This window comes from Rhamphochromis sp. 'chilingali', assembly GCF_963969265.1.
Source record: "Rhamphochromis sp. 'chilingali' genome assembly, chromosome: 5".
Lineage (NCBI taxonomy): Eukaryota > Metazoa > Chordata > Actinopteri > Cichliformes > Cichlidae > Rhamphochromis > Rhamphochromis sp. 'chilingali'.
The window spans coordinates 8,554,482-8,581,715 of record NC_137932.1 but is presented as its reverse complement, the minus strand read 5'-3'; the positions used below and the strand labels follow the sequence as shown (position 1 = coordinate 8,581,715).

General features: G+C 39.9%; 1 protein-coding gene across 1 annotated transcript in view; it reads right to left on the bottom strand.

Moving 5' to 3' along the window:
- Positions 1-26,808, bottom strand: part of sgk1 (serum/glucocorticoid regulated kinase 1) — a gene marked incomplete at its 5' end in the record, with an annotated part of 34,783 nt that extends 7,975 nt beyond the window's left edge. The window contains 4 exons of the mRNA XM_080883665.1: positions 5,034-5,097; positions 8,752-8,967; positions 22,248-22,487; positions 26,668-26,808. Coding sequence (XP_080739791.1) covers positions 5,034-5,097; positions 8,752-8,967; positions 22,248-22,487; positions 26,668-26,808 — 661 coding nt within the window. The remainder of the gene's footprint in view (positions 1-5,033; positions 5,098-8,751; positions 8,968-22,247; positions 22,488-26,667) is intronic.
- Between the last annotated feature and the right edge of the window lie 426 nt (positions 26,809-27,234).

Genomic DNA, 27,234 nt, shown 5'->3' with positions numbered 1-27,234 from the left:
CGTGTTACCACTCGTGTCCTTGGTGACTGTTGTCCCATCTGCCTTCAGATCATTAACAAGCTCCTCCCGTGTAGCTTGCAAAGCAGTTTATAACTTTTATGTAATGTGTTTTTTATATCTGGATTTTTAGTTGACGTTCTTTCTCTCTCCATTAAAATGAAACTTCCATAAAAATTAAAGACTGTTCACGTCTTTGTACGTGAGCAAACTCAAATTCAGCAGGGGATCAAATAATTATTTCCCCCAGAGTCTGATTGATATGTTGGCTATTAGGAATCTGCACACTGTAGTTTTGCTCACGGGCACTTATAAAACTACCCTGCCAGTCTTGGTGTTCTGAATCGAACTTTCTAGTCTCACACTCAAAGATGAGAATTGTGCAGAGTCAGGTTGTTTCCATGGGTGACTCTGCAGTTTTTTAAATACAGCCTCAACTTTTTACTGCTGTCTCTTCTTCTCCCTTAAGTCAGGGCAAAATCTATTATTAATCTGCCCACCACAGCCACCTGATTCACACACTCACACATACACATAACGCTGAGCTGGAGGGCAAAACAAACCTGCAGGGAGTCTGAAAGGACATGCAAGCACCCACAAGCCTGAAGAGAGACCCACAGAGCACACTTTCTAAAAAAGGGAGAAAGGGCACAAGAGTACTTGGAAGCACATCCTAAATTTGCTCCACATGCCCGTCCTCACTGCACCACCAAGAACTGAGTGAAAGATATTTATTACTGAGGCAGTGCAAGGTGCTGTGTGGTAGTGACATCCTTCAACGGGCATTTAATCTACGATTCTGCGTGACACTTCAGCAACACTCCGCGTGGGATTAAAACTGACATCTTTTATCAACATTCGGAAAATTCAGAAATGCCACACAAGTTGAAGCATCTAATATTTCTTCCTTCAAAAAATAGCAAGATGACAGGAAAATGACATACCAAGAGAGAGCTACTGTAGTGCTGAACTTGAAAAATTAGTCTTTAGCAGAATGACTTGCATTTTGTCCTCAGAGGAATGGCTGAAAATATAGCCATTTCTGCACTGAGGGAGAAGATTTAAAAAGATGACGATGAAGACGAAGAAGAAGACGCTGCCTTACCTTCGTCAGGGTGTAAGCATTGATCTTCACTCTGCACTTGTTTGGTCATAGCCAAGAGTCGAATGAAATGAGAGCAAAGTGTTGAGCGAAGATCAGAAGAGAGGAAGAAATTGGAGCGAGGGAGCGGCTGTAACAAAGGTTCTCTCAGTGTTTTTCCTATCTGGCCTGCTTTCGCCTCAGGATTCGCAGGCTGCTCCAAGCTCAGGCCTGAACAAGAGGAGGCTCCCACAATACTCACGCTGTGTGTTTGCTGCCTATGTGTGTGAGACACTAGTATGTTATGTAACCCGTGAGTGGCACTGCCATCAATGCCAAAGAAATAACTGACTCACACAGAGACCCTGTGAGCCATGAAAGGACAGGATGGGGTTGACTTGGTGCAGGATATTAGAGTTGTAGTATACATGGAAACACAATCCTGCTGCCTCATCCCACCCACCTTTAGCATAGCCACACATACACAAAGACCGGCATATGCCCATTTTCATCCTGTTTCCGGCATCTGGCATCCGTTTATTAAATACGCTCATCTCTTTCAGCCTCTCATCCGTCCATGTCCTAATGTCCACTCTTTGTGTGTCGAGGATGGTGAGGGTGCTTGTGAGTAAAGCTGATCTGGTGATGAATGTGAATGAGCCTTGGCGATGAGGAACCAAATGACACTGTTATATAAAGTCCTCGGCTGTTCACAGAGGACAGCTAGGCTTTTATTTTGGACATGGAGGACTGTCAGATGGCCCGCTTGACTATCAATATCGATACCGCATCCTTTGCTTCCCGGTTTGATCTTTGCTTTGATGGACATGTCCACTGGGTCACCTGTGGCATTTGAGGCGTATATGTTTGGCCCTGAAGTTTCCTAATCACTTCCTTGAAGTAAAATGGCAAGTCACTCAATCACCAAAAATTCCCATTTCCTTGAAATGTTTATGTAACTCCAGGAAGACACTCATGATAGTGTCAGAGATGGCATAGCGTTTTACTAGAAAACTGTTACATCACTGTTACATTTTTATTTTTATCTGTGATTAGTAGCTTAGCTGAGAAAAGTGGAGCAAGCTAATCTCGACCTATATATATTTCTATTAAAGGTCTTATTATTAATTTTTAAGGTGTAATACAAATTAATGTGTTCAGACTTTCTTCTCAGTCCTGTGATATCACTTTGGATTTGCAGTGTTATTATGGAATTGTATATTATATTACAAATTATATGCATATATTTGTGTTGTATTTGCAAATATGTGCGTGCTGTGTGTAGGCGTGAGCAGCATGTTTGTGTGTTAAGCACTGAAAGGCAGGTTGACACAGGTAAATGATGTGTCATACACGCAGGGAAAAAAAGAGTAAATAATAGCTTTAAAACAGACCTTTTGATAATATTGTACATCAGAACAAAAGGAAAATTTGAGAACACGCACCCCCGCATGCACACACTCAAATCCAGGCTTAGCAATTAACATGTTATATAAACCTGCTGCCACAGGGAAAAGCACCATAAGTCAATGTGTACATGCTGATTTATAGCACTAGCATATTTGTGTTTCCAGTAAGGGTTTCTTTTGCAAGTAGTGTTGGTTACATAAGACTGCCCTTATTGAGAGGAGTAAAAAAATAACACAGGCATGGTTTCCTCTGTAAAAATTAGCCAGTCAGATCCCTGCTCCCTATAATTATTATTATTACTGGATCAATCCCTCAGTCTTTGTCTCTCTGCACCGCTTCATGTGTCACATACATCGGTGCATCACTGTAAACGACTCATATGTGACGGTCCTCAACTTCTAAGTACTCCAAAAGCCACTAATTGCTCAATGTGGATCGACAGGATGTAGCAGCATGACAGCGGAGGCCACGGGAACAGCTTGTCACCATCTCCGCTAATTGCTTGGATTTCTATCCATCCGCTGAAAACTCCCATTATTAACAGGCACACTACTGCCAGCCAAAAAAACCCCCCAAAAAACCAGAATACGGTTCTTGTCACATTTCTTACCTGCAGATCTGCAGCACAGTTGCTGCAGTAGTACAGAATGCAAGTTTACTTCAGGACTGTGCTTAAGCTCAAACAGGCACTTAAACTTCAGATTTAAAATGTTTTGCCGACTATGAAATACCTTTCTCTTGTAAAGGAAAATATATTTTTTTAGCTATAAAAGCACTGAATTTTACGAGGTTTTGTACAGGCCTTGATAAGCAACTATCACACCGCTGTTATCGATTGCAAATTTATCATATTAATTGTTAACTGATCATTTGAAAACCCTTTTTTAAACTATGTGAGCATAACTCTAGTTAAGTGTCTGGTTCATCAGCCTCCACACATTTGAGAACACTTTCAAAATGGCTAGTCATTTTTCTAAAACTCCAAAGTTGTTGGTTACTCCAATGCAAAGCAACCTAAAATCTCAATACGAGAGTGTGTACTACTCCCTTCACAGAGCAGACCAACTGCCTCAAACCACAGCAGAAAGATAAGCTGCATCAATGAGCAATTGGACAAGAAGAAACAGACCTCTAACAGGTCCTCAGATGACAAAAGTCAGATTTGTGTAGGGAGTAGTACACGCCATTGTACTGCACCTTTAATTCTTAGAACAAAAATATTTGTTCTAAATATTTTGGGCACTACAAATGCTTATGAATGAGAACATTTCTGTATAGATAAAGTTTATATGATAAGCTTTTTGCAAATGACGCACTTTGATTGTCGTCTAATCACTGGAAGGTCACTGGTTCAAATCTTAGCTGCTCCAACAAGTCAAAGTCAAGCAAGGATACAGCCCAAAGAAACAGAGCCTTGAGCTGCCCCTGATGCATTCATCAGTGTGTTTTTGTGAATGTTAGACGAGACATACAAAAAAGTACGTATAGAATTGTTAAAATGAGCTCAACCTTAGCCATTAAAAGCTTATTTCTGCAGTAATAATAAACAACAATATAGTAACAGTCATATAACACTGGTATTTAAATGCAATATGGTTCTTCTTGTGGTTCTTTATAGCACTAAGTGACATTTACGTATTACTTAAAATTTCACTTTCTACACAGTTAATGATAGTACAAGCAAATAATTTAATTGGAAACAGATAGCTCCTAAAGATTCTGTACAATTCCAGTGCAAAGCAGGAAATGCTAAATGTTGCCTTTCATCTGATATTTATTACTTAGAATTAATAAACTGAATTTGCAAAGAGGGAGGAAAGTGATTCGTGGGAACGCACACACAGAGACACACACGGACATACTCGGTGGAGCCTATGCTTTGGCTATTGTGTTAATTGACAGCCACTGAAAGAAGATAGGCAGTGTGTGCCAAAACATGTCACGCATACAGCCTATGCACTTTGTACTGGAGCTTGATTTGTGGCACAACTGTGAAGCATGATGGAAAATTAAAGTACAGTCACTTACTGTCATTTTGGCCATAAACCAAGGTAGACTTTCACCCAACTGTACACATGTAAGCAACAAGCGCCCGAGAGGTTGTAAACAGAAAAGGTCACTGCATTGTGTGCATAATGATCGGTCCTGAGGATTGCCTCTGTAACTACTGCTTTGCAAGTTTCCACAAAACAAATAAGTAAGCTTGGTTTCTGAACAACAGTTATTATCCCAGGAGTTTAGAGGGTGGATCAGAGGGCAAAGTGGTGAGGTAAGGTGAAGTCACAACCTCATTAGGTTTGGACTAAGACGCAACAACAAACAAGTAGAGCAAAATGAAGATTACTTCGGACTTACAGAAAAAAATAAACGTCACTGGCGACAATAAAGAGAAATGAGCTGGGACTGCTGGAGTGGGATGGTGGAAAGAAACAACAGAGGAATACGAGTTTGTGATGTGGAGTCACAGTAGGAAAGCAGAGGGAAAGAAGGAGGAGGCAGGAAATGGAAGAATACAAAACAACAGGCTTAGTTGCTGGTTACTTACTGCTGTCACCAGGGCAACAGTAGCTGTCTGGGTCTGACTCATTGTGGTAGTACAGGTCCATAGCCTGGGGGGAAAATATGGCACCACTTAGAAAAAGCAAGTCAAATACTCAAGAGAAACAAATATAAAAGTAAGATTGTTCTTGTTATTTTAGTTGGTGTTTTAAAATCCATTTTATGGCATACATCTAAATACACTAAAGGAACAGCTATATACTGTAAAATAATATCTATGTACAGTAGAATAACACCCAAGTACAACAAAATAACGTCTATCTACAGTGAAATAATCCATATCAAGACAAATTCGATTCATTGCTAGTTGATTAAAAGGTCAAAATCCATTCCTTCCCTTTAGTCGATGCTTTTTTGCTTGATTTGCTAGAATAAAATATAAAGGGGGGAAAATGCAATAAAATAAAGCTAAGCTGTTTTGAAATCATCAGTCTAAGTTGATATTCTTAACTATATAAATGGTGACTATATGAGGTGTGACCTTTTTGACTGCTGGCATTTTAAAGCACGCTGGTTTTCTCCCACACTGATTTAGGCCTTCATTCCAGCTAGCTCCCCTCGACATGTCTTATTAAGGCTGGATTCCCAGTGTGAGACTTCACTGATTCTCTTGGTTTCCTGTTCTAAAAAGTGGTTGGATCGCTTGCTTTAAACGACAGTATAAAAGCATCATTGTTCTTCAGTCAGACAGAATGCCAAAATGAAACTCATCTCGTTCAGTTGGGCCAAAGACATTTACAGGATACAAGAGTTGCTGCAGGAAGACTGCAGGGAGAAAAAAGTGCCTCTGAAGCTGATATACTATGCTACATATTGATACATAGAATTTAATTGTTAATGATACTTTGGTGTCTAAATAGCATTTTATTGTTGAGGTAAGATGAGCTAGTCAACTTACAAACTGGAGCTTACATTTGCTTCTAAAAGAGCAATGCACACAGGAAGGGGCTGGGATGACTAGGCAAAAGTAATCACTGTGGATGGGTACACAGTTCTCATACTCTCAAAGGGTACCAATGGGAGTAAAGTATCCACTAACTGACCTACGACTAGGTGTGAAGCAAAATGCAGGGTTTATATAATGGATTATGCATTATATAGCTACGGGGCTTAGTTAATAAATGTCTAATATGCTTTCCAACCTATAATTTATCAATCACATGTATCCTTTGCTTCCATTGAAAGCCACTTTAATTTTTGACTCAAAGCTGAGTTGTATTTACCTCAATATCTGACCATTTCTTCTTCTAAATGATTATTTAACCTGTTCAATTACCCAGGTCTTTCAGTTTCATTGAGTTTTGATGGTCTTTGGTCATCACACCACTTCTAGTCTCTTCCTGTGTGCATGGCTCTTTATAAGTAAGCTTTCATAGAATTTTCTCTATTATTTATTTGGATTTCTGTGAATCTGTTGCTTAAAACAAAAATAGCTAACAACTTGAATGTGGAAATGACTCTTTAATAAATTTGCTTAAAACTCATCTATATTCCAAACATGAAAAATGGGCCCTGACTAGACCAGGCAACAGACTAGAAAGACTAGATTGATAACTATAAAAGGAAAAATGTATTTTTAATGCAAAACCTTTATCTGGTGAAACGCCAAAAATAGAGCTTCAGGCAAAGTTTGGGTTGGTTGACGCTTTTAAATTGTGTTAGGGACTTTCACTGGGAAGCATAAATAAATGTAATGGAGTCAACATATCCGCATCTGAAGTTGGATGTCTTTTACTTTGTCAAAACATTTCTCTGCATGTGACAGGCAGAAATGACTCACACATACGAGTGTAAACACACAAGTCCCAATAGTAGCTTCTTAAGCTTGTCCCACTTTTTCTTTTTCCACATACAACATAACCGGCAGCTGTCACAGGACTGGCAGCATTTGCATCTCAGGGCATTCCCATCAAAGTGCACTGCCTTGTCAGATATTAGTTGTCAATGATGTTGCCGTCTGTCATCAACTTTTCAAAGTGGCTCCTGGTAAACACAATCTTAGCCTACTTTGTTGTTCCACATTGCAGCACGGAAAACTTAGTAGTCTCCCATGAGTGTTTTTTCAAGATCGAAACAAGCCGAGGGATAAGGATGTGTGTGCGTGTGCCTGTGTGTCTGCACAAAAGTTATTCCAATCCCATCAGTTTGTTCACTCATTCAGAGGCAAAGCTTTGAGCAGTCTGCCTGTCACATCAGTCATTTTACCTCTAAGTCTTTATATAGCTGACAGTTGCTGCATCTTTCCATCGTTCCTCTCAGACACGAATACTGTAAACAAATATATGACTCATTGTTCATATCCCCTCATACTGTCAACATCTTTCTCTACAGTCTACAATCGCTTCACCATTCATGCTCCTTTCTCATTTCTCCTTGGATTTACACTTGCATCTGTCTTTCTGCCTTCCCCGTTAACCCCCTCCTGACTAACTTTCCTTTTCTTCAGGTTGTTTATTGATTCAGCGAAGGTCTGATGGAGATGTATCCATAGCGATGGTGAATCTGGGGTTTCTGTTCATTAATATTTCATCATATTTTCCAAAAGAAGACCAGTGTGGCTTGTTGAAGCAGAGAGAACAAGGTTGAAGAATTTATTTAATTTTATTTTTTTCTGTGTTGGGATCAAGGGGAGGTAGCGGTCTGTGTAACTTGACAGTGAATCATCGGATGAGGCACATTTAACAGCAAAAAAAGAAAAGAAGCATTTCGACTTTTACCAACAAAGGACTGAGGAACTCTGATCTGGGTTCGTTTTAGCAAAAGAAAGATATAAAAAATAGAGTTACTCACAGAACTTCATTTATACCAACAGAAAAAAAATCTTGTCATCCTTTCTTAAACTTAACAGCTTACCGCTACCATAGCTAGGTAAAACCAGTAAACTGTTAATTATTTATTAAGCTGGCAGATAAGAACTTGAGTTCCCTGAATAATTTTGGGCAGTAGGAATGTGGCATGCCCTATTATCCAAGGGGAGAGAGGCAAATATTAAACCATGTTAACTTGTTATACATTTACCTCAGTAGCAACATTTTGAAGCAGGTGAATGACACTTTCATTACATAAAGACGAAGAATGGCGAAGAGGTAATAAAAACTGGTAAGCACTTATCTGGTAAAGGTCCTTAACGCTGCTACAAAGGTGAACTCTACTCTGAATACAAAAGGGAGGCTCAGCAATGCAACTAGTGTGCCCATCAGCATTTTGCACTACAGAGAGTAGGAGTCAAATGATCCATAATAAAACTGTAGGTGCCGTGGAAAACAGATCTTCATGTAGAGAATTATCTTCTAAAATCATGTCAACATTCACGGAAAACACACTGCACCACAGAAAAAAGAAAATGAGCTGAAATTAATGTTTGGGGAGGATTTGACAGAGACCTTTAGAAATCCTGCAAAATACCACAAAGACTTCCATTGCCTACTTTATGGGAGCACTGTAGCAGTAACTACTCCTACTGCCTGGTGGTGCATTTATTTAATCAGTCTTTTCACATATAACATATAGATTTGAAATGTTTTATTTCCACATACAGGTATTATAGATATTATATAACAACGGTTTTGGTAATGATTTCTTTGGAGATTTCCTTAATTTTCCTGCTTAATACACCTGGAATTCCCATCACTCTTGGATCCACTGTTTATCTCAACAAGTTAGCATTTGATGCAATAATCTGAGTAGCTGTAGAATAAACTTGCCTGTGTACGCTGGCGTGGCTGCCAGGTGTCCTCTAGGGCGTAGCTGATGTAGGGCCCGCTGCAAATAGAACACTCCAGCATGACGGGGCTGGCCAAGAGGGGTGAGGCGTGAATCCTCCAGGATGAGCAGCCACACAGGTGGAGGTCGGGCTCTGCTTCCTTCTGCTTGCCTGTACCGTCACCATGATGGCAAGCCAGCATTTTCCACTTCCTAACCTGAAAATTTAGAGAAGTCGTGTTCTTTCATTAGCCAATAAAGTTTCAAACAGAATAATATCCAAGACTAATAGAACTTTATTGATACGCTGGTTATAGCAGTAAAAAACCTGGATAGTTTTACAGTATGACACATTTACCGGTCAAGGCAGTTTAACCAATTTACTAGTTAAATTATGCCTCAAATTATGTGTTTAAAAAAATTGTGAGTGACATTTTTAAATTTGATGGATTAAACTGTACTGGGTTTGATCCATTCATGAATCAAATAACTGAGACTCGGATTTGCTTTGCACTGGATAAACTGAGTGAGTCAGGTTCAGTCTTAGCAGTAATCTTCTCTCTTGTGACAGCTGCACAGTGACACATGCTCCAGAGGACAATTTCTCCACAAACATCCTCTTCTCAATCACTACTTAGTGAGTGGCCAGCAACACTGCCAGAACACATATCAGAAACAGAAATAATTTAAGAGCTCTGTCACACACACATATAAAAGTGAGAGGAGGTCTGGGAGAGAAATATATCACACATGTGACAGTGTAAACTAAAGTCAAGGTGCAAATATTTCTTGAGGAAGCCAAATCACACTGATATATGTGCCAGTGACCTAGAAAAGCTCTTATGTAAGGGAAATGTTGCCCTTGGCATGCAGAGTAGACATGTTCAGTGACTGGAGCCATTTCAAATGAATCTTATCAAGGCCTCTATCGGCGGTCACTGCTCTGCTCACCCAACATTACAGTTGCATAGGAGTGCATGAAGAAATACAGTGTGTGAGTGACATTGCATGTGAGCATATTTGAGGTGAATTTTGCAACTCGGTGTAAAAAAGTTTCCTGTATGTGGATAGTTCAGGTCTTGATTTTAGCTGTTACCCAATGTTAGAAGGAGAGTTCATAATGAGCTGTTTTCTCTGGTCACATACTGTTCCAATGACATTTAGTCATAGTCACTGTCTTAAAGGAACAATTAAGCATTTTATAAAAATGTGTGTTTGCTTCTGGCTGAGGTTTACATAAGAGTGGATGGATACGATTTCCTTATCTGTTTGTTAATTCAGCTAACGCCAGCAGCCAAACAGTCTAGCTTAGCAAAACGAATTTTTAAAAAAAGGTGTGAAATATGTGAAAACAACTTTTTTCGGTAACAAAAGTTAATAAAATCTATGTATCAGAACGTCAGAAAGAGGAAAACTTATGTTTTTTATATTTGTAGAAAAATGTGAGAGAGTCACGTTAGGTGCTGTTTTGCTGTTCTGAACAGTGGCTAGCAAAACAAACAAAAAAAGACTACAAGGAGTAAGTAGCAAGAAAAACAGTTTCTCTTTAAAAAAAAACCCATCTGTCTCATGCACACCAGGAGGACTAACAGCTTTGTGCTTTACAGTGTGTTGTTAAGCTGTGACACAAATACTTCACTGCCAGTGTCGACTTGTTTCAGGTGACCCAGATAAATGGCTACTGAACTTCACTTCACACTGAACCTCAGTAAAATAGTAAGTATGCACACCCATGAATCAGTGTCTTCTTAAAATGAGGTTAGATTCAGGCAGAGAAATTGTACTGGAAATCTTTTAGAGTGGAGGCAAACTGTATATGATTGAATATCTTAACAAATCAAGCTAATAAGTTAGCATTCCAAGTAATGCCCCATAAATTCATGAATTATTACTGTCAGTCTGTTTATATGCAAATTAAAACCAAAAACCTTCAGGGAAAAATATTTGTGTCTCTGAGGTTGTGTTATTTTTGTATTTTGACATAATCAGGCTAGCATTTTCTGTCTTTGTGTTTTTGCTAGGCTAACTACTGTAGCTAAAGACATGAAGTCAATATCAGTCATCTTATATAGTCAGAGAATGTATATATTTCCCCAAATGTGACTATTCTTAGTGATTTACATAAACAGGAACATAGCTCTGTGGTTTTAATAAACTTAAATGTACCATTGTGAAACCAGTTAGAGACTTGTTGATGTATGAAAGGATGTACACATTTAACTTCATATTAGAAAGGAAATGTGATAGACCTGAGTTGTCAGTGACTGAATGTGTGTTTTTGTGCATTTCATCATATTTAATTATGTGCAGTATTACCCTCGGTATGCAAGTCTAAATCGAACGAGTGCTATTCATTCGATTGGACCGTACATGTTTATCATGCATGCTTTTTTATTGAATGGCCTCTATCTGAGCCTCCTTCTGGGGTTATGAAAATTCATGTCCGCAGGGAGTGCATATCACACGCACACATACAAATATATGTATGCCGTTTCCACATTCCCAGTCCTTTCCCTGCTCCTTTGACCTTGTTTTGTGCTGTGACCAATAAGAAAACAGTGGTTACATTATGTAAGCACTCTCCAACAACATCTGTCCTTTCACCTCATCAACTCAGGAAGTAATATTTTCCATGTTTATACCAGGAGACATCAGCTACATAGCTCTGTGAAAACTCAATCTGAGCAATTTTTAAAGCTTCCTGCTTCCTGTCAGCAAGGAGAAAGATGGCTTTGGCCAGTAATAAATTAATATAAAACTGCCTAAAGGTATGCCCTTAAGCCCCATACAGTAGACTTTGCCATGAAACTGTATGATAAAGCTCCAAGTCAAGAGGCTTTTGCACAGCAGATAACAACAGTGTTTTTTGGTGCTGTCAACAGCCAGCCCACGGCTCAGCTCTCTCTCTTGGTAACCCTTTTGTGGCCTTCTCCTGCTTATCCGTTCATGTCCTTCACCAGCTCCCCTCAGTGTGTAAGTCTAAATCGACCTGGCTTAAATTGAACAGCAACGTGAAGACAAAGAAAAATATGTTTGAAAGACAGAACGATAAACCAAGATGGTCTTACATAAAATATCCAATTATAGGTCCCCCAACCTCCCCAAACCGTTCTTAGATGGCAAACAGGTCTTAAAATTAATGAGAGATGGTAGGAAATCTGATCCAAGTAGTGAACAGGCTATGCCTAAACTATGATTCAGACAGTCCACGTGGAATAAAATCACCAAATGTGTGCAATATATCCAACTGGAAATTGAGCCCCAGAGCCAGAGAAAAAAGGAGAGTTCTGGAGACCCGAAATTAAAAACAAGACAGAGAATAATACCACTGTTAAAGAGAGAAGTGGATAAGGAGTAAATTTGGGATTTCAAGATTTGGATATTGACCCTAAGCTGCTTTTGAGCTTTCATCTGGGCTCATTCTAATTTTCAATGGATTTGCTTGAATGCTTTCATCTTGAAATCTCAAGGACTGCGGTGACAAGGTCTCTGAACCCTGTCTTCTTAGCAATACATTAATATTCATGGTCATTTACTATGCCTCAGCCCATGGCCCCTTTTAAAGATAATATAATGCTATCTTTTACCATTTTTTGGAAGTTTTCCCCCACATTTCTTTATATATTATATATTGATAACTATACATTTAAAAAAAATCCTCAGCATTTAAATTAAAATTGATTAAAAAAACAAGGTGGCAACATGTCTGGCTGAATTTAAAAATGCTGCTTCATGGTTCATTGTCCCATGTTGGCTTTTCTGCACCTTATACTTCATTCTGTTCAATAGTTTCATACTTTGTTAAGCAACATTAACTTTTATGTGTTATACTTAAAAAAAAACAAAAAACAGTGAACCCATGTGAGGACATACAGTTTTTTTTTTAAAAAAACACAGTAAAATAACAACTTCCTGCTCAACTTCCTGACTAAGACTTGTTTTTATATTCATCAGGCCCAACTAATCCCAAATAGCTAGGATAAATTAAAAATGTTTCCCAAATGAGAACTCAGGAGGTTATTTATTTAAAGCTAGAATAAAGATCTGTTGAAGCTACTTTGTTGAAGATAGTTGAAGCTACTTTCTCTTGCAGTATAAACTAGGATGTTTTCTCATAGGACAACAAATATCCAGTTGAAATCTATACATTACACACATAGTGTACTACACAGGGTGTACTAACAGATTTAGGCCAAAATTGAGACACAAATTACAGCAAAATGCACACAATGCACAACAGGAGCAGCTTGTATTTGGGTACTAAGGCCACAGCACAGCACAAAAATCATTTCCAGCTGAGATGAGCATGTTACTGGGAGAAGCAAATGTTTTGCCTCAGTCTCAGGGAGCTACTGAGCCTCTGTGGCACAGCATTTCTGGCTTTAGCTCTGGGACAGCAAGGGGGAAGATGGGATTAGCGGGGTTCTCAGGGTAGATTAGAACAACAGTAATTCCTAAATTCCCTCACAATGAAACAAGGGATTTTTTTTCCAGTGGGTCAAGAAAAGAGGAAGAGATGTAGTAACGTGAATGGGAATCTCAAGACAGTCATTAGCATTAACATAATTCAAAATACTTGTTTGTGTCAGTTACTCTTATTGTTTAACCCTGTCTTCAATCGTTCTTTGTTCAAAATATCAGGTAAAAACGTCCTCAAACTAACCTGTCACTACATGTCAAGCAGTCATAAAACAGGTATCTCTTCCTGTGTACCTTGAATGCCTTCAATGTCTGTTCAAACTTCAGAGATTATCAGAATACCTCTTAACACCACAAACAATCTGCCTTACTTTCTCTGCCTCACCTGCCTCTAGTTTGTTATTGATAGATCTGGCTGAATCTCCACAAAGCAAAATTCCCACAGCAGATACAGGAAACTGTAGCCAAGGTATGAAGTGCCTCCACTCTGTTTATTTATCTTTTCTTGGGGCTTGGCAAAGAAAAAAGCCCGCCTGTATGATATTGCAGTAACAATGGAAACAAATGCACTGTGCCATTTTAGAGCATATATATGCATTCACTGTGAGCAAAGATGAGAGATCATGTGAGAAAAGCAACTCCAAGTTTGCATGCCAACCACATTCTTCGCCTGCCAGAGCACTTGGCTGTGGAACAAAAGAAAAGGAAAGGATTAGCAGTTTTCCATTGCTAAGTTTATGCTAAACAGTGGTAGCTTAGAACTGCTTTCCGGGGCCCTGGGAGACTTCCTTTATTTATATGTTAATTAAATATTTTTAAATTGGGGGAGATATTATTAGTCATTGGCATGACTGGTAATAATGTAAAAGTATCAAGGTTGTAAATGATATGACGCATCCTTTGATGTAGGTAAACTGATACAGTCAAAAAAAAGTCAACCAGTTGACTTCTTCAGGTTTTTCCAGGTGAGCAAGCCAAAGCAGGCAGCAAGCCAAACTGACAGCAACTATCTTCATACTGGTGCTAAGCAGGTGTCATATGTGGTGGGGGCTGCTCAGGTGGTAGAGGAGGGTCAGAAGGTCTGAGTTCGATCCCCGAGGTCCTCTAATCTGCAATTTGAAGTTTCCTTGGGCAAGATACTGAACCCTAAGTTGCGTCTGATGTATCCAAGACACTGTGAGGTTGTGAATGTTAATAAAAAAAAGTTCTGTGAATGTATGGGTGAATGGGGCTTGTTGCAGGAAAGCACTTTGAGTGCTCAATTAAAGTAGAAAAGTGCTATATATAAGTACCAATCTATTTACCTCACCCCATCATCATACCTCACCAAGTGCGGCATTCAACAGACTGGTGTGGTTTTACATTTTTGCCATCACACAGATGGCAAAGATTTGTGACCATAGGCTATTCTAAACTATTCAAAAGAGTACCATCAGAAGTTTGGAATGAGAGGTATTTTTCCCCTGGTATTGGTACAGTATGCATGACAAGCCAACAACTTGGAACGGGATTTTGGCTCCCAGTGCTCTCTGTGTAATTCTTTGTATCAAATATAATTGGGCCTTGTGGGTTGTTACTCTTAATTCCTTCTTATTCCCAGTAGTAGCTAAGACCTATATTTCGACAGTAATGCGATTCACGGTAAATGCGACTCAAGCTGGTGAACAGAGGACAAAGTTCAGTAGTTCATTAAGTACACCTAGTTGCAATTAATACAGGGCCAGCAGCCCTGCAATAAATCATGTCATTTTGTTATTTTGTGGAGGGCATTGTTAAAAAAACTGTAAACTTATAAATTTAATTGAAAATGCAGCAGCTTGAGGGTTTCTATCCAGTTTTCACAGGTCACATCCCCCAGCTGGGAGATCAGACTGGAATCCAGAGTGAGTTTGTGTGCCAGTGAAAAGGTCACAAGTAAATCAGTGGAATCTGTCTCACAAGTCATTAACTATCAGCGTCATCAAAAAGTAACAGAGTGTACAGCAAGGGCTCTTCTTAGGTAACACTACGTCAGGAGCCAGAGTCTCGAGTGCAAAGTGCAGCAATAGAACATTTACACTTTAAAAAGAAAATACCACTTATCTGAGAAGTCAGTGTCAACAGCCAATATGTGGGCCTACAACAGGGCCATTTCTACCTCTGAAGTCTGCCAGCATGTGTGATTCAACACCTTACATGCAGCTGTACTCGTGATCACCCCTACAGTCGCTTGACAGGATCTTGCAAAGGAATTAACTCTAGCATCATGCTTCCTCCCTGATCTCCTTCTCTGACTCAGATACAATGCATCAGCATTCGTGGAAGAGGACTTTAGCCCGCAGGGCCTTGTCACTTGCTAAAGGAGAACAGAAAAGGTAGATTTATGATAGACCGCCTCCCTCTGTGGAGAACAAAACGTCACGGCCAACTGACCCATGAGACATTTGCTTTAAAATGCAGATGACACCAGTATCATCTGGGCCGGTACAAAGGTACACTATGATCTAGCTGACTCTGACAAAATATTAACAAGAAGAACTTACTAACTGTCAAATGAGGCTTTTTTCTGGGTCCGAGAACATTTCAAAAGAAACCTTTTGAAATGTGCATTGCTGTGAGTTAATGGATAGTGAATCCTGTCTCACAGGGATGCATCAGCGTAGATAAATATCACTGTTCTTCTTGACTTCCCTCATCTCTCAGGATTTCTTCGGCCGGCCCTCATCCTTTTTGCTTTTTCCTTCCTTCCTTCCTACTTTGGTCTAATGCACTCTCTCTTTTTCTCTTGCATGAATGAGTTTTGGACAGTAAACAGAAAAGGGAATAGACTGGGCCAGGCGATTCTGGGTAAGGTTGGTGTTTAAAACATACTGAGTAGATGGACTTATTAACAATATCACCTGATCAGCTTCCGGAACAGGATGTAAGGAAATTACTAAACACTAATCCCACAGAGCAAATCAGAGCCTCTCTTATGAGAAATGAAGTCATATACAGTGTTAAGCGTTACAAAGTAATGCATTATTGTGCAAAATTAAGTAATCACATTACAGTTACAATTATGTTGTAACTTGTGTTATAATAGTATATTCTTGAGTTATCTGCGCACCAGGTGGATAGAAAGAAAAAAACATCAAACAAACATGCTCTTTTCTCCTTCCTGCGCACTTGCGCTACAGTTAGCTGATTTTAGTTCAGGTGCTGCAGGAATAAAATGGTGAAGTTGGTCCAGCAAGACAACTTTTGAAGACTGTGGACGTTACTTTTATTTTTATTGCACAAAAGGACAGCATGAAGGTAAAGTGGAAACTGCATCCAGGATGGAGCAATTGTATCATACTGCTAACACAAATTTATCTCTTTGCTTACATTTGCACAACCAGCATGCTAATGCTAAGCTAGCCAAGATTGCGTTGTCAGCTTTGTGCTCAAACCTAAAAACTGAAGGAGAGATCTTGTGTGTGTCCTCATTAGGATAGGGAATTGTGTTGGTGTGCGGGACAGTAGCCTATAGGTTTATATAATTACCTGGTAGTCATGAGACAGTGCTTTTCAGGTCATTTTACGGAGTAATGAGAAAGTAACAAGTCTTGTAACAACTTACTAATTAGGTAACATTCAGCATTACTTTTAAGAAAAGTAACAAGTAATGTGTAATACATTACTTTTCGTGATTAATGACAATATATTGCTCTTATATTATACTATTAAACTGTAATTATTTTATACAGTATAATGTTAGGGGCTTTGCGAGAGGACAAATAAGTAGAAGGAAAGAACGGTTTAGGAAACAACAGGGATGAGATGCACTTCTATAGCAGTGGCTGACAATTAGCTCATGGAGGTCAGTTATGATCCTCAATCCTGCCATCGCTGCAGTTAACATTGCATGTGGGTTTTTTCTGTTAGTCAAAATGTAGTCAAATCTCAATGCACAGACGTAATATACACTTTTTCAAAAAACACAAAAAAGGGACCCCTTAAAACTCCAGTACTTGCTTAAGAATTATTCCGTTTTAAAGACTCCCATATGGAAAAGATATATATAAATCTTATAAAGTTTGTATCTGTCTTGTGTGAAACTTGTATGAAAAGCATACAAGAGTGAAAACAGATATAAGATCCCTTGAAAAATTATATAATGAAACTTGTATGTTTTGGATACTTACTAAAACAATATATAAAAGTAATGAGAAAGTGGCCACTTTCATGAGTAAATCATGTAAGCCTTTGTTACGTCCCTCTGCAGCCCCTAATCATCTCAATGTTTTCAGCTGGTGCTAATTGGCCACACCTAGTCAGGTGTGGATAAAAGCATACCTGAGGCAAGCTTCCCGGGGAGCTTACTAGTCTTTGCCTTGGTGGCACTAGCCACTTTAGCCAACCTGATAGTCCATTTTAAGATAAAACCTCTTTTCACCTACACTCTAGTATTCGTCTCCTTTTTTATGTTGCGGCTTTTGAGCCGGGTCGTAACACCTTATATGATTTACTCATGAAAGTGGCCACTTTCATGAGTTAAATCATATAAGTTTTTACTATTTCTTTTCCATATGGGCTTTTTCAGTGTCAAGGTAATCCAGGAGTCACTCTTCCAAACTGTGAATAAATACAACACAGTACTTCCTTAAAGTTCCCTGATCTAAAACTCACGATTAGCCCTTTAAATGAGATAAGATTAAGTATAAAACTTAAATATTAATGAGTTATATAAGATTGTCCATGTTGTGAAATTGTATTTTTTGTCAAATTCTTAGAAAATAACAGTTTGGACAGTTGTTTTGGGGTTTTTTAAATCTATTTATGTAACGAAATTTCAAAGATTTCTGAGAAAACCTGAATAAAGCACATTAGGCACTCTTGAAATCATAAGCCGAGAGAGAGAAATCACATGTTGGGACAACCAGGAGTCACCAAAGGTTCACGCTGTTTTCATTTTTCATTAAGTCTTCATCAAGAATGGTGCAGGCTCGATTTAAGAGATTAGTGGAAAAGCTGTATTTGCATTTAGCCATGTGTGTGCGGGTGTGTGTGTTCATGAGTGTATCTGGTCGTCTGCTGTTGTGTATACGGGACAGTGCAGGCCCTCCTTATCAGGAGGATTTATATACTTTTGATTTCTGTTCATGCGTTGGCAGTGGGACACAAACGCTGACCTCATCTTCAATCTCGTAATAAAACTATCCTCTCAGCTCTTCTCATCTCTCTCTCTATCACAGTTTTCCTCTGTTTGTGCCCCTCCCTTTTATTTTTCTCTCCAACAATATTATTATATTTCCACCTTTTTCCACTTCTGTTTTCTTACATTCACTTCCCCCACCTTCCTCTTGCTTCCAGTAAGCCTCATTGCCCCTCAATAAAAACTGCTGTGTCATAAATTTAGCACACTCACACTTTATGACATAATCAGCACCATAAAGCTCGGTCTATATTTAGCATCGCTCACAGGCGCTGTGGCGGTGGGGTGAAGGTGATGTAGCGCACTGTGTCAAGGCCAAGCTGAGCTACCTGCATTTTTAATGGTACTGATGCTTTGTTATTAGAGGAGGTGGGCATTCTGTCAGCGAGGACTCTCTTGGAGAGAGAACAACACTTAAACTTTTGCCTTTTCTAAACTTATCAATTCAGATATTGCACGGTTCATATTTTACTTATTGCTCTGACCTCTTGTGGGTTGGTTAAAACTTTAATTCAAGTTCAGCACAGCTCATCTGGCAACAAACAACTGCAATGATATTTTGCTGCCAAGCGCAGATTAACAGTTTCAAAAGCCTCTTCTCTGAATGAGAAAAGCTGCAATAAGCCGGGCTAAAGTTGAACATTCATATTTAACAATGCAGAGCACAAAAAGCGAAGAACAAGGAGCAACGTATCAGACCGCGATAAGTGTCCCGAGAGCGTTTCCATCATCTGGTGTCAGCAGTGACAGCAGTCTCTCAGCGTCATCATCCCACTTTTTGAAGTTCCAGTCTGAGAGAGCTGTCTAAATTGTTGTTTGCTTTGACGGGCTGTTGAAATTTCATAGTGAAGATTTTTCTCATTTAAATTTGAGTCAGGCTGAAGTTGGCCTCCTGGAGAACAGAGCAGCGAGCTTGACGTGCGAGGGAAATGTTTCTATCAGTGTTCCATTTGTTGAACAAGCATCACGCTCTGCCAGTGTTTGGCAAGCTACGCCTGATGCCCTGAGTTGTAAAGTATTTGGACAATGTGTGCAAAGATACAGCACAGTATGCCGGGAACAAGACCAAACATGATGTTTGTGTAGTGTTTGGCAATAGTAGAACAAGTCGAATGGTGGAATCCCTCATATTGAGACACATAGTAAGGGCTACTGTTTGCATGCCGTCAATCATTGAACTAAATCTTGGATCAAAACCCATTTTCGACTATGTCTGAAATGTGAACAACTACCACAGCTCAAACACTACACTATAAACAAGCTGTGACTCACCACCGAGCCCCCTCCTCTTTAACCCCAGAGCCACACACAAACACGCACACACCAATTACACCCGCTGAGACACATCAGTACTACTGAAGACACATCTATTGGTTTTGAGGTCAAGAGGTGGAATAGATGGAGAGTCAGCGAAACAAAAAAGCAACACAGGAAAGGGAATAGAGTGCTGGGCAACAATAGCGTGCTGTTTCATATCCAAACACACCTTTAGCATGGTTTCTCAACAAACACAGTTTAGCTCAGTGGGATAGTGATGACTCATTCCCTACTGATGCCCATGGGTCTGGAAAAACACACAAGCAGGGAACCATCTGATGGCTAAAATGATTGATAGGCAGTGGGATAGCTATTGTAATCGTAGTTGCATAACCAAGTACATCTGCAGCAGCATCGACATAAAAGGCCTGCCATGCATGTTTGGGCAAGTCGTGTGTGTTGACAGTTACTTTTCCTCCAGTGCACAGGTGTGAATTTACTTCCTCTTTGGTAAAGATTTTTAACAGAGTATCCGCGTTCTGTGCTAAATGCAGGCCTCCTGCACTAATTTACAGCAACAACAAAGGTGGACTTTGGAAAAACACCCCTTTCTTCAGTTGCCTTATTGTTTATGTTACATAACAGCACTCGTGAAGGAGCTTAAAGGGAAAACATGAGGATCACAACATTATCTAGAGTCTTCTAAAGCCTAATTTGGTTTGTTTGTTTGCCTTCGGTGGGACATCAGTGAAATGAGTCAAGTGATGTTCTGGAGTGTATCGGGGATATGCTTCCTGCTGCAGGCATGAGGAGATTTTAGGTGAAAAGGCACCAGGTGAGTGGGCGGCCTCTCCCTTACCATGAAATAGGTCACATTCTTCTTGTTAACTTCTCGCTTGCTCTTTAAATTAACAATTTGTTCACATGTACGAATAAAGCTTATGTGACAGAGACATTAATCCAATTTAGTTTGTCTACAGATGGTGATGATTTTTCTTGTTTCTTGTAATGGCTGTACCGTTTCACACATATTTGATTTAAATTCAAGATTGAAAATGTTTTTTTCCCTTCTGTAAGCTAAAGACAAATATTGGAATTTTATTAACTTTTAATTTTGTGGGGCAGAAAATCATTCTTGTTGAACTGACACTAGAATTTGGTGCTCAGAAAATTGATTTATGAGATTTTCAAATGTGGAAACATTTTTTTTCTCTTTAGATCTAGAATAAATACATTAAATCCTTTGAACTTCCCCAAATGTCCCCATAATGTGTTGAAAGCGCACACTTAATCTAAAGCTAGTCAAAGTAATGGGTCATAAGTAAACAATGACTTATTTAGTGGCACAAGCCCAAAAAGTTCCACAAAGCTGGTTTTGTTCCTTGACTTTGCGTGGTACGATAATCGATAAAAATCAAAAAGCTGCAGGAATTACAAATTGCAGTTCTTAAATTATGATTCACCTATTGTGTTAAAAAGTAATTGCCCCCTAAGCCTAATAACTGGTTGTGTCACCCTAGCCTGAACAGCCTGCAATCAAGCTTTTGTGATAACTGGGGAATAATCTGTCACATTGCTGTGGGAGAATTTTAGCCCACTCTTGAACATCAACAGCCTGTTTAAGGTCATGTTAAAGTGTCTTGGCTTATATAGTAAACTCCAAAACCTTCATTTTATTTATTTTTTGAGGCATTCAGAGGTGAACTTGTTGGTGTGTTTTGGATCATAACCCTTGAAGCACTTGAGCTTCAATGGCCAGGCATTCTCCTTTAGGATTTTCTGGTAAAGAGCAGAATTCATGGTTCCATCAGTTACAGCAAGTCGTTCAGTTCCTGAAGAAGCAAAGCAGCCCCAGACCATCACACTACCGCCACCGAGTTTCAATGGTGGTATGATGTTCTTTTTATGAAATGCTGTGTTAGTTTTCCACCAGACACCAGCTCAAAACTTCCAAAAAGTTCAAGTTTTGTCTGATCAGTTAAAAAGAAAAAATTTTTACAAAGAGAAACTATTTAGGAACCACAGCAATTCAGTGGGAGACCATGGAAAGTTACAGAGTGATGAGCAGCATAGTCCATAAAAGTCACACTGGTGACTCGATAACTAAGCAGTTCCAAACCTCCTCCAGCACTAACTTCATGGCATTGCTTTCCATGGAAGCACAGCCCCTGTTGGGATAATGTGTAGGTGGCACAGTACGTTTGTTCATTGTCCACGTACAGGCAGTCCCTTCATCGGTCAGAAATTTGACTTTTGTGTACTGCATGTGCAAAAGGGTGAGCTCTGTTCATTATTCACACAGTGACATCAACATGGACAAACTTTCCAAATATCACATTGAATAAGCAAATATATGACAGGCCAGAGTGAGACCAAAGATCAAAAGCTAATATTACTTGCACGTTTTAAATGTGCGACCTGTGAAAAACATTGGACCTTTGCTGTAACTTAGTCAAGCTGAAATTTTTTGCTAAAATGTGTCTTTTGCCATATTTTTTTTTACTTCTTCTAGTTTTAAATTTCTTCTAAGTAGCTTTTATTTACCAAACTAGATTCTTCTGATACAGTTTCTCTGTAGTCAAATTACCAAAGTGAACTAATAGCTAATAGCTTGGAATTCCAAGGTAGAATTCACGATTAGCGACTGTTTGTTTTTCCATTTACCTTGCAGCCCTTGCTTTTTTCATGGCCACTCGTTTTCCCATTTGCAGGACAAGGTGAGCAGGGCTCCTGGTGGTAATACAGGCCACCCTGCAGTCCTGCATAATGACAGCAGCCATACGGTGATGGGAAGTGGGTGTACCACAGGTCTTCAGCCAGCGGACACTTTGGACAGGAGTAAAGGAGGCCTTTCCCCTGAGCTTTCTCCACACTCACTTTCGGGTTCCTCATCCATCTCCGTACCTGCACAGGAAAAAAAGAACAATATTTATTCTAAATAAGAAAAAAAATGCTCTGATCTGACTTATAACATCTCAGTTTCTTCCTCTGTTGTTAAAGGTAACAGCGCAAGATCTCCACAGACGGAAATGTGCATACAGTGCATATACAGACACACCTTACCAGCTGCAACTCATCATCAGCTGTTTGTAATCTTATCCATGATTACATGTTGGCTAGAATGAGATACACACAATGCACTTACGAGAGGCACAGATTGTGTCTCCACTCTGCCACACATTAATCAGAGGGGGTGCACTCACACGATGACATATATGTATTACACACACACATGCAAGCACACACAAAGACATCTGATGGCGCAAAGTATGATGTTGAGTCTGTCTTTGATGAAGAATGAAAGAACAGCCTTGTTTGTCTACTCCCGGGTATGTTTTTGGCTTTCGTGTCTTTTTTCAACACCAGTGTTGCTTCACCGATACTTCGTAAAAGCTGAGGAGAACATCAGTCTTCAAGTGTGCTTTTGTGATGAAGTACCACAAGTCAAACCTTCATGCATTCACGTCATGAGCACGTGTTCTAATTATTACCCTTATGCTGTCAACAAACGCAGCACAAGTCGGTGCACGCAAGAACAATGCATACTGTACACACCGTGCTCCTTCAGTGACTAAGACCAGAGAAGCACTGTCACTTACAGGAAACACTGGTGTGTTTACGTTTGTGTGTGTGTGAGTGTGTGTGTGTGTGAGTGTGGAGGAAACAAAAAAAAACCTTGGTGAAAGTGGAGAGGAAACCGATAAACAGACAGAGAAACAGAAGGAGATTGACAGTGAGAGGAACCTTGTGAAATTTCATCCTGCTGCGTGACTCGAAAATTTAGAAAACACACACCACAGGGCTGTAGCCTGTGGCAGCTGAGCAGCACAGAGTCCAAAATGCAGTAACACACACACATACAGCACACACGCTGAGATCGAACGCCTAAGTCGAAGGGCGGCCTCGACAGCCTGTCAAGGCGTGTCGGGTCGAAGAGAAAACAGACTTGGAAAAACACTCCAGCAGGTCAACACAAAAACAAGCCAGCTGCTGTAGGGCTGCCACAGAAAACGGATGACGCACACCTAAAATAAGAAAGCAACACAAGCTTCTTCACACATCGCGAGTCATGAACTGGCTGCACGTGATTGGAGTTCCATCTAATTAGATGAGTTTTCCCTTTGTTGTTTTTGAGATCAGGTTCAAAGAGGTAACGGAATGTGACAGATCAAACAGTGTTCTGTCATACCTGTTGTTCACCGCGCCACGCTGACAGTGAAACTAATTATAGGTGCTGAATCCACCGAATTTGGCACAAAAACACAGTCATCCATCGCTCATTGGAACGTGAAAATGTTAGCTTTTGTTTGGATCACTGAAAAGCTCTGCACGACATCATTGCTGTTACGTATTTGCTCCTGTGTAACAAGTTGTAAATGTTCAAATATACAGTGACAGATAAAAGTACAGTTACATGCAGAATGCAGCTGTATTGACTTTACATTTCTATTCCTTGTTCTGCATGACCCAAGGCTCTGTTTGGACTCATGCTTTCCTTATTATGCAATTAGGATTATTCTGAAGCAATTAGAGAAATAAATAAACCCTGAAGGGCAGCAATAACATCAACCGGGATTCGGGAATGTCCTGCAAGGTTCTGTTTTTTTTTTGTTTTTTTTATCATCGCTTGGATGGAGCAGAAGGGAAGCCAAAATTGAAACCATTTTGGAAAAATTGAAAAGAAAAATGTTAAGTTTACATCGATAGATACTCTGTGGGAAATTCATTGCAGCATAGAGCGCCTGTGGGAGTACATGCGTAGTTGTGTGTGTGTGTGGGTGTTAACGCAATCTGTCCTTATTCACTAGGCGATTCATCAGTAATCCACACCATACTGTACTCCATCTGAGCCAGCACAGACATTTTGGACCACTCATATTCTGAGTAAAAAAACAACAACCAAAAAACAAAATAAAAACACAGCAGTGACACAATCAGATCAGATATGTATGTAAATCTATCCAGTAACCCAGCGGATAAGAAACTAATATGAATCAAGAGCTTAAGTGATTGTTGCTGATTTGTTGCTATCTGGGAAGATGTTCGCTGCCTAAGGCTGAAATTGTGGCAACATGAAGTAAATAACAGCTGCAATCAGCCCTTAACTTGTCATTTGAATTATTTTACTACATAAAAAAAAAAAAAAAAAGTTCTGTTGTATCCCCAAAGCAGCAATGTGATTATTGACTGAGTGCATTACCTCTCTTCCACAAGCGGGAAGTAATGTTAGTCATATCCTTCCTGTTATGGCCTGCAGGCACCGCGCGCTGTTTTGTGTTTTGATCTCGTGTAAATCGACTGCAAATTATTCAGGGAGCATAATTAAATTTGTCTTTAAGATTGACATGTTTTAGTCAGATTACAGCATACAGTGACTTTTCGAAATCTAACAAAGCTGCGGCAGTCATACACGGTCATTTCTCAAGATGCAATCAAGTATGCAAACTGATTTATTAACGTCTGTGACATGCAATTTACTGATAACTGCCCTGATATGTAATGCAGATAAAAAGCACGTTTTATTTTTGTGCTTGATGTCGAAGTGAACCTTCTGTGCTTGTGTTTAGAAAACAGTACAACATTTGCAAATCACCCATAAAACGAATTATGTGTGTTTTTTTTCTGTTTTGCCCCATTTAGTAAATCTTGCCGCTAGTTTCTTAGGGCTACAACTAATGACTGGTTTACTAATAATTAATCAGTTATAAAACTTGAAAAAGTGTGGTACAAACTATTGTTGTAATATATTCGTTATTGTTTTAAGCGAGGTTTAGGCTAGTGCAGATAGGAAGGGCATTCGGTATAAAACTGGTGCAAAAATGAAATAAGAATGAGCTTTTCATACTGCATACTGGTTGAAGCCTGGGTTGACGATGACTGAAACCAATGCAGTTGACCAGCAGGGGCCCAGTGGATAGTGCGCTACTGCTGAACAAATACAAAAGAGTAGGAGAGGGAGGGAAGGCATGTTTAGAGGCAGTGAGAGAGAAAGAAGGACAGGAGTGTAGAAGCAAGAGTGGGGACTGTGATGGTTTGGACATGTGCAGAGGAGGGATATTGGACAAAAGGATGTTAAATATAGAGCTGCCAGGCAGGAGGATAAGAGGAAGACAAGAGAGAAATTCATGGATGTAGCGAAGGAGGACACGCAGAGATGCTAGGGACGAAGTGATGGAAGGAAGCAGATTATCTGCTGTGGGGATCCCTAAAGAGAGCAGCCGAAAGAAGAAGGAGAACGAGGTGTTGTTCACTTTTGTGTTTAGTTCCCCATTAAATGTAATAACTTAATGAGTACACATTTATTTGTTCAATTATTTATTTAGCTAGAACTTGAGTTTTACAACATATAGCTATGATAGTCTGAAATATGCAATGCAAAGTCTTGCAGATGTTCTGCAGCCCACAGATGTAATTATTCTGCAATTTAACAGTAATATGCAATATGCATAATTCTGATTTATTGACCTCTAGTGAGGGTGACAGTTATAATGTATCCTTGTGAGGTGAACCTTATTAGACAGTGAGACCTAAGTACCGTTTTGAGTTTTGAGTACAGTTTTAAGTGATGCTTTCATAAAAGCCAGGGCACACATTCATTAGACCTACACAAACAAACCATCACAGAAAACATTTAATACGAACCATCAACATTACACACCAGTAATGAGCCTTGTGGCAGCACTGCAGCAGAACCCAGGATATGCTGACTAGATCCTAACCACAGGACCTCTCTTCCACTCAGTGATTTCAACACAACACACACTTGTGGGTCCCGAAGTGCAACAGTGTTTTGGAATACACAAACACGCAAGCAAAAAAAGATAAAAACCTAACACACGCTGTAAACACAGACAAGCAGGGAGTCCAATCTTACGCTTGATTAGAGCAGCTTAGCCTTCACAATGACATCATCTCTGGTTTGCGCACACACACACACACACACACACACACACACACACACACACACACACACACACACACACACACACACACACACACACTCTGGCTCTGTGTCACCACCTCTCACAGCCAATATGCACAAAGATGCACCCCCACCAAAATGTTGCTTGTTATCCAAACTCACCTTTCTCTTGACAAACTGGAAGGCAGAGCACTTCTTAAAGGAGAAGGCAGTTTTCTCTCCCCCACCTCCACCTCCCACGCCACTGCTTCCCCCTCCTCCTCCTCCTCCGCCGCCTCCTCCTCCCCCATTAACCAGCTTCATGGCCGACACCGGCACACCGCTTGCTTCTGTAGATCCCAGGATGACGGGCAGACTGGCAGACAGGGAGAAAGCAAGAGAAAGAGTTCAATACGGGAACGAAAGCAGGAGTGATGCCTCTGCGATGAGAGGAAGATTTGAGATGCAAGAGGAGAGCGAGAGGCAGCAGGAGGATGCAGATGGACCAAAAACTTGAGGGTGAGACACTGTGATATGAATGAGATTACCTCAAAACCAACCTGTCAGAACAGAGATGAAGACGGGCTGAAGAAAGTGAGAAATTCACAGAAAAGAAAGAGATGGAGAGACAAATACACCGGCTCCTGTTGATGTGGGCAGGAAACAGCATTGTTTACAGCACCCCACACTCAGCATCTCAGTGAATGTCAGCTGTGTGTGAAGTTTACACGTGCATCCACGAGTGTATTT